The sequence below is a fragment of the Salmo salar genome, chromosome 03, assembly GCF_965601325.2.
Source record: "Salmo salar chromosome 03, fSalSal1, whole genome shotgun sequence".
In the NCBI taxonomy this organism is placed as follows: Eukaryota; Metazoa; Chordata; class Actinopteri; order Salmoniformes; family Salmonidae; genus Salmo; species Salmo salar.
In genome coordinates, this window is record NC_138293.1 from 72,905,001 (window position 1) to 72,917,921 (window position 12,921).

Genomic DNA, 12,921 nt, shown 5'->3' on the forward strand with positions numbered 1-12,921 from the left:
GGATTTTTTTAACCATCATTTATAACATCATTTCAGCATAAGTTCAAAAATGGCTGAGGAAAGATTGATGGGTGGCGAGAGCTGGTTAATATGCGTGATTGGAATGATACAACGCCTGGTTGTTTGTTGTGAGGGGGCTTGGGCTTATACTGCAACAGCAGGTCTCGGTAGAAAATAAAAAACATGAATTCCAATAAAACAGCTATTGACATGTATGCATTGCTGTCAGTGGTGTTTTTATACATTATGATTACAAATGACTGTTAGTAAACAAATAACTTTTTTTATATTAGATTTTTTACTATACCACTTGGTATGACCTTCTAAAAAAGGACTCAATCAAACAGACAGGAGTTCATTCATTCTCCATTTCAATATTTCTCTGCTACATTTCCAGACACATACAACATGTGCAGACCTGTGTGAGATTTCCACCAGGACAACTGTTTATTTAGAGTAACAGTATCACCGATAACACAGAGAGACTGGACCATGAGAAGTTACTGCACATGTACTGTCCATGTCCTTAGATCAATTACAATGTAATTACACTAGCAGACAGAAATACAACCTGGGCTGATGCTCTGTCTTCCCTGATAAGTGATAGATAAGCACCTGAGGGATGGAGAAGAGGAGACCTGGGCTGGAATACATCTCAGAGACATCCATAAATTACACTGTGGAGACCATTCCTTCAAGTGCCTTCTAACGCTATGCACCTTCCCTCGAACACTACAGGTCAGAGGGGTAACACCCTTATCCAAGCCTCTCTGACAAGACATCCAGCTGGCCATGGCTGAAGACAAAACAGTGGAAAGTCGTTTTTTGCTGTGCTACCACAAAATAAGACCTCATTCTGAGCTCCCCCGTTGTGGCTGAGTAGTTGGCATTCTGTCTGCCTCCAGACCTGTGCTAACCAATTAGTCAGTTCAATTTCAAGACTCTGATCTAGTCTAAGCTTATCAAGAGTCACTGAGTAGAGGAACTTAAATGTGTGACATCAATGTAGATGTGCGACTGTTCCTTGGTCAGGGGGAGAGAGGAGAGCAGCGTGGCGGGTTCTGACTGCTGAGAGAGAGAAGCAGCATACAAAAGACAAAGAGATCAGCGATAAGACAGAGAAATGCACCCATATCGACTGCTGTCAGTTAGGAGCATGTTAAGGAGTGTATTAGGGATTATAGGGGATTAGTCATATCAGATCACTGGAGGGTTATCAGAGGTCACAGCAGCTCCTGCAGGGAGGAGTTCCCTGTTACCTCCCAGCCCCTCCAAAATGAGCCTCTGCTGCATTCCCTACCAAGTCTACTGCACGCTACAAAGAAATGCAAAAGATTAACACATACAGTCACAGGATTTATGAGTTTGGAAAAGCAATTAAGCTTGTGATTTTTATTAGAGGCTTGATTGAGTGCTCCCACCGCAGTCTCTGGGTGCTACCTAGGTTGAGACCCTCTCAGGAGAACGGAACGGGGCCCCACTCCAAAAATTACCATGATTTAAGATGCAAAACCAACACACATTAAAACAGCTCAGAGCTTATTGCATGCTCGCTTCCACACAAAACCAATTTAGTTTCCATTGATCGCTTTTCAAGCAATTAGATTTCCATTGATGGGAAAAGTAAAGGGTGCTTGTATGAAACGCGGAGGGTCAGTAGTTGGCCGCTGTGATTTGAACATTTATTCGAGCCATTTGACCACCTCCTCTAACCCCTGACAGATGGCTGGCTGGCTCCTTGCCCTCCGCCCCGCCCCACGTGTACGTCCCCTCCTTCCGGACAACAAATAATTCACCCACCATGAAAAAACGCCTGGCGTCAGATTATACATCCGTCTTTATTTCCAATATTGCCTCTTTGTTTCTGCAAACTTGGCTGATTTTCTAAATTGTGGAGTATTGACTGTTTCAGAGCCTGACCAAGCGAGTCTGATGTAACACATTGGAGGTAATGATATCCCAGCCACGGAAGGAAGAAGCAGTAGCTGCATGGGGCAGAACTGGACCCTGGCCAGATTCTACAACCATTAGTCTACCCAGAGGCTTGGTTCTGTTCCGGCATGACAGGCTCACTATCACCATAACTGTAACCCAACTCAACCAGGGTTGCCACCAGATCACTCCTCCTGTGCCCAACACAGGGAGATTCCATCTTGAATCACTTTCATTCAGACATTCAAGGTCATTCCCCACTTTTCTGTGTGTTTTTTAAACATATCTAATTTTCAACTGTCAAAGGGAGCAGTGGTAGCAGTGGCTATAAACCTGAACTGTGTGTTAAATAACGGTTCAATATTCAAAATACCCGGCAAAGGCCAATGGGTGAAAGTAGATTCAAGAAATAAAACAGGGAACACTGAATGGCATTAATGTGAAAGTAGGGAGTAATTCCCAGCGTGCTCCCAGAGGAAATCCACCTTTCGCCAAAGCTGGGGATTTTGACAAATGCCTTTCTCAACACGAGCAAAGGAGACAAATGTTACATTTAAACAGAAATACTTAATTTCCACTTTTGGTGACTTGCGGCAGATATCATTAATCAACGGAGGCCTACCACGCTCAGTGAGCCTGCTAAGAACCAGATGATCGCCCTCTTCCACTCAATCCATCAACTATGATTGGAGAAAGAAAAGGTTCAAAAATGTTGAGCCGCGCCCACGCTGGAAGAGTAATTACCCATGTGCCAGTTGCTGAGGTGTTCCAGTGACACCTCGACCCTCTGTTTAGCATGCACCAGATTACTCATGGGATGTCAACATACCTCCAGTGACAGAGCTAGCATCTCCACCTTACTAGGATCCCCTCACTCACTGCTCACTGTCGTCTCAGGAAGAAGAAGATAAATAGAACGTTATGAGCCTCCCAACTTCTAATGAGCAAACTTATCACCGGATCGGCCCAAGATAATGTATGCAGATGGCGCCGGAGGAGATGGCTGCCGTTTTACCGTCTCCTACCAATTGTGCTATTGTGTGTGTTTTTTCACGTTATTTGTAACTTATTTTGTACATAACGTTTCTGCCACCATCTCTTATGACCGAAAAGAGCTTCTGGATATCAGGACAGCGACATATTTTTTCTTTAACGAGTCGGAGAAGAAAAATTTACTTTACACACCCAACAAGGCCCAAATCCCCATAATTCGCATGAAAAAGAGACGGAGATATCGGGGACGTAGGTCGGGTGCCTTGTAAGGATCCGACGGTGAGTGAGTAATGTCCCCGCTACCATTAATACTATTAGCCAATGTGCAATCATTGGATAACTAAATGGATGAGCTCCGATCAAGACTATCCTACCAACGGGACATTAAAAACTGTAATATCTTATCTTTCACAAAGTCGTGGCTGAACGACGACATGGATAACATACAGCTGGGTGGGTTTTTGGTGCATCGGCAAGATAGAACAGCTGCCTCCGGTAAGACAAGGGGTGGCAGTCTGTGTCTATTTTTAAATAACAGTTGGCGCACAAAATCTAATATTAAGGAAGTCTCGAGGTTTTGCTCGCCTGAGGTCGTGTATCTCATGATAAGCTGTAGGTCACACTATTTACCAAGAGAGTTTTCATCTATATTTTTCGTAGCTGTCTATTTACCATCACAAGCCATTGCAGGCACTAAGACGGCACTCAATGAGCTGTATAAGGCCATACGCAAACAAGAAAATGCTCATCCAGAGGTGGCGGACTTTAATGCAGAGAAACTTAAATGTATTTTACCTCATTTCTACCAGCATGTTAAATGTGCAACAAGAGGAAAAAAAACCCTAGACCACCTTTACTCCACACACAGAGATGTGTAAAAAGATCTCCCTCGCCCTCCATTTGGCAAATCTGACCCTAACTCTATCCTCCTGATTCCTGTTTACAAGCAAAAACTCAAGCAGGAAGTACCAGTGACTTGCTCAATAAGGAAGTGGTCAGATGACACAGATGCTAAGCTAAAGGACTGTTTTGATAGCACAGACTGGAATATGTTCCAGGATTCTTCCGATGGCATTGAGGAGTACACCACATCAGTCACTGGCTTTATCAATAAGTGCATCGATGATGTCGTCCCCAAAGTGACCGTACGACCATAAGCCAACCAGAAGCCATGGATTACAGGCAACATCCGCACTGAGCTAAAAGGTAGAGCTGCTTTTTTCAAGGAGCGGGACTCTAACCCGGGCGCTTATAAGAAATCCCGCTATGCCCTCCAAAGAACCATCAAACAGGCAAAGCGTCAACACAGGACTAAGATTGAATCGTACTACACCAGCTTCAACACTCGTCGGATGTGGCAGGGCTTGCAAACTATTACAGACTACAAAGGGAAGCACAGCCGCGAGCTGCCCAGTGACACGAGCGTACCAGACGAGCTAAATAACTTCTATGCTCACTTCGAGGCAAGCAACACTGAAGCATGCATGAGAGCATCAGCTGCTCCGGACGACTGTATGATCATGCTCTCCGTAGCCAGCGTAGGTAACAACACATCTGCCACGCTGATCCTAAACACGGGGGCCCCCCAGGGGTGCGTGCTCAGTCCCCTCCTGTACTCCCTGTTCACCCATGACTGCATGGCCAAGGATGACTCCATCACCATCATTAAGTTTGCCGACGACACAACAGTGGTAGGCCTGATCACCAACAACGACAGCCTATAGGGAGGAGGTCAGAGACCTGGCAGTGTGGTGCCAGGATAACAACTTCTCCCTAAATGTGATCAAGACAAAGGAGATGATTGTGGACTACAGAAAAAGGGAGGACCGAGCACGCCCCCATTCTCATCGATGGGGCTGTAGTGGAGCAGGTTGACAGCTTCAAGTTCCTTGGTGTCCACATCACCAACAAACTGCCATGGTCCAAACACACAAGACAGTCGTGAAGAGGGCATGACAACGCCTATTCCCCCTCAGGAAACTGAAAAGATTTGGCATGGGTCCTCAAATCTTCAAAACGTTATACAGCTGCACCATTGAGAGCATCCTGACTGGTTGCATCACCGCCTGGTATGAGGGGGGTAGTAGTGCGTACAGCCCAGTACATCACTGGGGCCAAGCTTCCTGCCATTCAGGACCTTCATACAAGGTGGTGTCAGAGGAAGGGTTAGGGTTAAAAATATATAGGGAAATGTGTGTGATGCTAGAAAAGAGCTGAACCTGAGGGTTGTTTGAAGGGGACCAACACACAGAGACAATAACAGTAAAGCAAACAGGCCTTTGCACCAGTGCTTCTTGCCTCCCTAGTGATACATGCCAGAGATAACAGCTTCATTTCAACCTCAGCACTTTTACTGCACTGTCCAAGACATTCACTGTGTCAATGTATCAACGCACCACCATGCTAGTCACTCTCCACTGCGACAACTCTCAATTTCTCCTATGATAGAAGTCCTGAGAGGTGGCATGCTCTAGCTTCCACACATCTCCCCTTCCTGTGATCCATCTCTGGTCTTTGGAGACCAGCTTGGCTGTTAGTGTGTGAGGGGACGGGTCAGTGGGCCAGATGTGTGATTGAATCCTTCATAGTGGGACGAACGAGAGGGTTGGATTTCTCTCCACTGTGATTCTGCCGTGGCGGCACGCTCTTCCCTCAGCGAAGAGATCTATCTCCTCATTCACTTTGAAAGGCAGCTAGCTGTATTATATACACAATCCAACACTCAAAACAACAAGAATCCTCTGATACCTCTCCATATTGGCCATGGACCAGAGAGAAAATATATTTACAAATTTCAGACCATGCCAGTTGTTGCTATTTAATACACCAGCCAAAACCAACACTAGCCTATTCAGTGGCTAGTCTCTATCATTTCACTATCCTTATCAAGCTCACAATGTGAACGGGAAGCTTTCCATGTTGGCAGAGGCTTCCCCTAGTAAAGCTGTGTGTGGTAGAGCCTGACTCTGACATGGATGGGGGGTGCTGGATAGGGGGCGGGGGGAACCAGGCAGGTCAGAGCGCTGGACTGTGATTAACATCGACATCAGGGAGACACCACCTACATCTGTGGGGGTCAGGGGGCGTAAAGGGTAACTGTTCAGAGAACATGGCAGAGAGAGAGAGAGCACAGATCTCTACTCTACATTCTCAGTCCCATCTCTTATGATGAGGAATGCTAGTTTGGATGAAATGACATGTTTTTATTGTGTGGTTAAAATGATATAGCTTAATATTCAATTCTCTACATCCAGAGAAAGTTGCATCTCTTTTGCATTCACGGCACCACCGTCTGCAGTGTTATGACAGCAGATCTTCTGAGCTTATGCATCTTACACATGAGTAATGATCCTCCAACTTCAAAACAACACCAGTACACTTATGCAGAGGAAGAAGACAGTGGAGCGGATATACACAGGCAAGTTTCTTCTTATCCTCAGGGAAGTCAGAATGAAATGTGCTTTTATCATGTGTCATAAGCACTGCTCATGCCCCCCCCCCCCCCCCCCCCCTCCCCCCCCTACTTCCACCCCCCCTCGCTCATATCCATGTTGAACCCCCCGTCAAAAAATATTGGCAAACGTTGTAATTACGTGTGGAGTATCTCACAGCCCTTACATGGCTCGGGGGTTCAATCAGTGGCGGGCCTGATATTCCAGCTTTATCATATTTTAGTTTTATTCGAGGACGGTGGCAGCAGCAGGCCTCCAGTCAGCCATAATTGAAACGAGGGGAGGAAGGAGGAAGATGTAGAGGCTCTATGCCCCGCTCCTTGTAATCAAGCCCTTACTCCTGTGTGCTTTGCCCATTTTTCAAAGTGAAATATACTCGCAATCTGTATCGTAATACGTCGCCAGTCGCCCCTTCCTCCAGCCCAGAGCCTAGGGGTAATTAGGCATGAGAAAGTGTGCTTTTGAGATGAGGAAGAACCGAGCATTAAGGCTGTTCATGTAACACAACCAGGCCATGGATGTTGCTTGGCGTATATGCAAAACATTCAATTAACAGGTTTACATGATGAGGCACATTAAATTGTCACACTCCTATATTCACTCTGCATTACTCAATAATTTGGCGCTTGGGTAATGTATTCTGTTTGATTCTCTGCATTATCTGTTCAGCTGAATTCCATACATGTGAATGTGATATGTGGCTGGTTGGATTGGGAGGGGGAGAATGGTGAGAAAGCGGCACCGGGGGACTGATGGAGAAGTTGATGTATGATCCCTGGTGGCTGGGCTTATTTGAGGCGTGGAGCTGGGCAGGTGATTCAGAGGCGCCGGCTCTTTAAACAGTGTAATGAGCCAGAGAGGATGCTGCCTTCTCTCTCGTTCCCTCCAGTCCTCCCTCTCTCTCTCTCTCTCTCTCTCTCTCTCTCTCTCTCTCTCTCTCTCTCTCTCTCTCTCTCTCTCTCTCTCTCTCTCTCTCTCTCCTCTCTCTCTCTCTCTCTCTCTCTCTCTCTCTCTCTCTCTCTCGCTCTCTCTCTCTCTCTCTCTCTGCACTGCTCCACATCAGTTGGCTGAGGCTGGGGTTTTTACGAGGGTCAGTCCTCACCCTGCCTGGCCACGCTGCTCTCAGGAAGTCCCTGCTGTTGCCTCTGCTGCTGGGCTCTCTGGGGAATACCTCACCACACGGCGCTGTGCCACGCAGAGCGGAGCGGTGCACAGCGGAGCGGTGCAGATCCCAGTGCATGCACCCACGCTGTCACACAACGGCAGCGGTAAAGGGTCCAACAAGCATTACCACAGAGCAGGACACAAAGGGCAGCACGGCAGGGGATGACCCCTTCCAGCTGGCACATACCGGGGAATACTGGTGTATATGTGTGTGTGTGTGTGTGTGTGTGTGTGTGTGAAAGAGTAAAAGTGTGTGTATACATGCATGTGTGTGTTTAAGCATAATGTAAGTGTGTGAGCACATAATTACTGTAAGTATGCATGAAAGTGTGAGCGTGCGTGTTTAAGTACATGTGTGCTGTGTTTTATGTGATGGTTAGCATACTAAGGCCCCTCACAGCATCACAGGCAGGCACCCCGATGGGGGTACAGAGACGAGAGGGGAGGGCAACGACACACAGCTTTCATTGATGCTGATAATACATAAATGCATGCACACATGGATGCTGCTCCTAAATTGACAAACACATACATCAATTTCCAAATCGAACACATTTGAAATTCAAATGCCCGAGCACATTTTTTACGATATGTCTCATTTCTCTCGCCGTAATCTAAAAAGAGGACTGAACATTGGAGGGAAAGAACAAATCCTGTTTGGAATTTAAGATGATGCATTTGGTTTGTGGCGTGTTGTTGTTTCCCCCTTTCCTGTAAATCACAGGTGTGTGGAGGGACTGAGGCTGTAGCCCAGGGCTTGTTGCTGCTGACAGGTTCAGTGTTTCAGGACTTCACTCCTTTTCAATGACACTTCTGAATTGAGAAGCAGAGGGAGAGAAAAGAGGTTTCTGCTGGAGGTTGAATTAAAGAGGCTCTCTCTCCCTCTTTTTTTCGGTGGCGTTTAAAATCAATTCATTCAGTGGACTGCTGACACAGCCAGGCCCGGAGAGCCTAGGATTTATGGCTCCCTCTAATGGGCATGCTCTGAACCAAAGCCCTGCCGTCAGCACAATCCAGCTAGCCGCCCGCCCGGCCGCTCCCTCGCTCCGCACTTTTAAAGACGCAGGCACCCCCCTCCGTCCTCCTCCTCTCCCCCAATCCCCTCCACTGTGGAGGAGCTCCTACGGCCATGTGAGGGGGCTGAGGAAAACACTGCCGGCGGTAACACAGGAGGAATTTTGAAAATCTGTGAAATCTAAACTATTAATCACAAAGTAAGCTAATTATATGTGAGTGAGAGACCAAGAAGACGATGGAGAGAAAGAAAGAGAGAGAATGGAACAGAGGAAGAGATACTGAACAATTCCATTTTGAATTTAGAAATGTATTGCGTGTTTACTTTGAAAGGACCATAATTTCACACAGTTTGAATGGCATATTCTGATTAAAATCGATGCATTGCTATTGGTAAGGTGTATTTAGAGTTAAAAATAATTTCAAATGTAAAACCTCATATCAATAAGAAGATTTTAGTACTGTCTATCTACCAATTCCACAAGTGGTATTTCTTATGGAGGTCTAGAATTTGGTTCTTTATCCATTAACTTGTCTGACCTGTGGGTTGTATGTGGTCGCTACACATTCATATATTCATAACCTAGTATAGTGTCAGAGTGTCAGGAACAATTTATGACTGGAGGAAAAAAGACGATTGAAAACACTAGCCCATGAGCCCAGCCAGTGTGAGATGTATATAACAGATGATTGCCTGAATTGTGATGACTAGCACAAGTCATTCCCTCAACTCTGCCCATCATCAGCACAGTGTTACATCCTGGTGTGTGTGTGTCCATCCGTGTATGTGTGTCTGTGATAGAGAGAAGCACCGTATATAAAATAGAAAGAGATGGAGAATCAGAACCCAATGGTGAAAAGGAAGAGAGAGAGGGGGAAATAATATGAGATGTGAGGAAATGTGTTGCTGTACAGGGGTGGTATAACAGCAGAATAGATGGTGTTCTGCCGCAGGGCCTGAGGAGGAGAGAGTCCCTGTATAACCTACAACTTCTCAATGTTTTCAATGTTCATCTGCCAGTACAGTGATACCAGAGAGAGAAATAACAACCTTCACAGCAGCCTCACAGCTCCTGATCCACGTCTACCACCAGCTAACATCCCTATGAGGTGAATGTATTACTGGCACTGAATTACCCCTCACGTTACTCCTATTCTCCAGCTACCACTACAGTTAGCCATAACTGACCATTTGGCCGGCTTCATTATGAGGCCATGCATGGAGAATCTAGCTCAGTCTCCAGCCGTCACATTCAATTTCAAAATACAATTCACCCCCCCAAATCCCCACCATTTCTCCCTTAGTTATGTTCAACCTTCTCCTTGTCTGATAAAAGATGATGTGATTAAAATAGATTACATACCTTGTTAGCAGAGTGTTTCATATTTGATACGGCGGTGCTTTGAGACAGCCAACCTCGTCCATGATTCAAAGCGATTGTGGCCTTGTTCTGTGGCTATTTGTTTAATACGCCCTGCTACATCAGTGGACCTTTTAAGTGAACAGACTCCCCTGCAGCAAAGGCAAAGATCAATACCCACACCTGGAGAAAAAACATAACGCCAAGGATTTTCTATCCCGGACCCTTTTAAATAGTGAAATAAGAGCAGGAAGATAATCAGTGTGGCTGTAACAATCATAGCCGCAAAAACAGACAGAGGGGAAGTGGACTATTTTTGAAGGAATCCCACAGGTGAACCCTGCAGAGTGAGATGTTTAGGACCGGTTAGACCACCACGGACCAGATGCCTCACACTAAGCCTAGCTAACAGTTGAACCAGTTACTATGGGAGGCCTACTATATTATCTCATGAAGGAATATTAGAAATACAATGAGAAAGTCTTTGTGGCTAAATGAACTCATTGTTATCTCTATCATCTCCGCCTGCTGATTGAAAGCTTCTAGTGTGATGGCTGATTGGGGAAGCCTTCCATTTGTACCAATATAGCACACTGGGACTTCACATCCAGGAGTAATACAGAGCCATATTTACTAGAAATGAGAGAAAAGAACCTCTTCAGAGGTCTGCTGACACACAGAGAAGAACAAAGTGCGCAGGAGGGAGAAATCTAATATCGTAGTCAATGAGCTCTGTTTGACAGGGGACGAGACTCAAGCTGCCTTGAAAACAGATTTTCATTATACTTTATATCGTGATTATATAAGAAAGTCTAACTAGAGGCCATGGTAAATTAGAGCCAATTAGTACCATATTGTCTGTTTTAAATAGCGGCAAATGAACAGGCGCTAGAACTCGAGTGTTTATTTCATAAATCATTGGAATGTTGCACCTGTCGAGAATGCAAATAGATTAGGCTCTTTGATTAAAATCTTACATCAAAACATTTGGGGAGCCTTTTTGTTTATACTTGATATTTTATCAGCGTGAAGCTGCATTTTGGCTCTTGTTTCGTGTATGAGCAGAGTTAGCAGCACTGTGTGAGGGCAGTTTGGGGGGGAAACACAACACCCACCAGCTAACACAGGAGCACTGGATGTCCATCATTACCACACCACACCGCTGATCACCGCAATAATATAGAACTATAACCAAGCAATTAGACTAATGGAAAAAAGCACTCTTTATCCCAGTGTGATGTGGTAAGGTGCAATGGGCGCTCCTCTTGGGCCTCGCCAGTGGAGGCCAGAGGCAAGAGAGAGAGAGAGAGAGAGAGAGAGAGAGAGAGAGAGAGAGAGAGAGAGAGAGAGAGAGAGAGAGAGAGAGAGAGAGAGAGAGAGAGAGAGAGAGAGGCAGTGGAGGGGAGGAGAGAGGAATTGTATTTAATTTCTTTATTTTACCTTTATTTAACCAGGTAGGCTAGTTGAGAACAAGTTCTCATTTACAACTGCGACCTGGCCAAGATAAAGCAAAGCAGATGTAATGGCAGAGAGAGAGGCAGGGGAGGGGAGGAGAGAGGGTTTACTGGCAGAGAGAGAGAGAGGGGCAGGAGAGAGGAGGAGAGAGAAGGCCCATTGATCCTTAATGCCACCTGCTGTATGGCTCCTGCGAGGCCAGCCAGGGGAGCAGGGAACACACACATGGGCGCCTGCCTGGGCCACGGCCATATGGATGAAAGCCTTGTGGAGGAGCCGAGCTAGTCTTCCGCTATCTGACCACATCAGGTTGATTGACTGTCTTGAAGTTGGTGTTTTAAAGAAGTACACACAAAGGTGTAATGACAGAGGATACACACATGCAGAGAAACAGGTACAGAGAGAGCGAGTATGGGTGTATGTTTGTGTAATAGAAAGAGTATAAGAGAGAGTGTGTGTGCGTGTGTGTGTGTGTGTGTGCGTGTGCGTGTGTGTGTGTGTGTGTGTGTGTGTGTGTGCGTGTGTGTGTGTGTGTGGACAAGTTTAACTATACTTGTGAGGACCAGAAGTCCCCACAAGAATAATAAACAAACAAACATTTGACCAACTGTGGACATTTTGTTAGTCCCCACAAGGTCAAATGCTATTTCTAGGGGTTTAGGTTTAAGGTTAGAATTAGTGCTAGGGTTAGAATTAGGTTTAGGGTTAGGGTTAGGGTATGTGTGTGTGTGTGTGTGTATGTGTGTGTGTGTGTGTGTGTGTGTGTGTGTGTGTGTGTGTGTGTGTGTGTGTGTGTGTGTGTGTGTGTGTGTGTGTGTGTGTGTGTGTGTGTGTGTAATAGAGAGACAGGTAGAGAGAGAGCAAGTGTGTGTGTGTGTGTGTGTGTGTGTGTGTGTGTGTGTGTGTGTGTGTGTGTGTGTGTGTGTGTGTGTGTGTGTGTATGTAATAGAGAGACAGGTAGAGAGAGAGAAAGTGTGTGTGTGTGTTGGAGAGAGAGAGGCAGAGGGACGTACCTGCCCAGCTGGGGGTCTCCATGTACAGGTAACGCCGGACGGGCCAAAGCTGGGTGATTCACTCACTGTTGATACTAATGAACCCTGTAGACACAAGGCAACACATCCTCACTTTAGACAGGAGGACCAAGGCAGGCAGTTGCAGACATTTACATTTCTCAGACATTTTCAACGAGTCAAATGCCTGCCTGCCTGCCTGCCTGCTTGCGTGTGTGTGTGTGTGTGTGTTGTTTAAGTGTGTGAGTGCTCTCCTACTGTGAATGTTTCTGCTGAGCTGTGTATCTGAGCAGGCCTCAGGTTGGCTGGGGCCCAGCAGTCCAGCCGGTGAACCACAGAGAAAACTGCATTGATTTCATCCCCCCAGAAATCCCATCTCGCTGAGCCCACCTTCTCACCCCACCCTCCTCCCAATTAAGCATTTGCAGGGAGCCATGCCAACACAATTTGTCATTTATCAAAAGTAATTAAAAGCAATTTCTTCTCTGTTGTTGATTGGGAATTGACTAATTGTTGAGACTGTACAAATGGGGATAAATA

At 46.0% G+C, this 12,921-nt stretch overlaps 1 protein-coding gene across 5 annotated transcripts in view; it reads right to left on the bottom strand.

Moving 5' to 3' along the window:
- The window catches only part of LOC123741697 (RNA binding protein fox-1 homolog 3), a 385,849-nt gene that overhangs the window by 187,013 nt on the left and 185,915 nt on the right, over positions 1 to 12,921 (bottom strand). For all 5 annotated transcript variants that reach the window (XM_082971476.1, XM_082971477.1, XM_082971473.1 and 2 more), the window contains one exon: positions 12,385 to 12,468. In XM_082971476.1, the coding sequence (XP_082827602.1) occupies positions 12,385 to 12,406 (22 nt within the window). In that variant the 5' untranslated portion in view covers positions 12,407 to 12,468. The remainder of the gene's footprint in view (positions 1 to 12,384; positions 12,469 to 12,921) is intronic.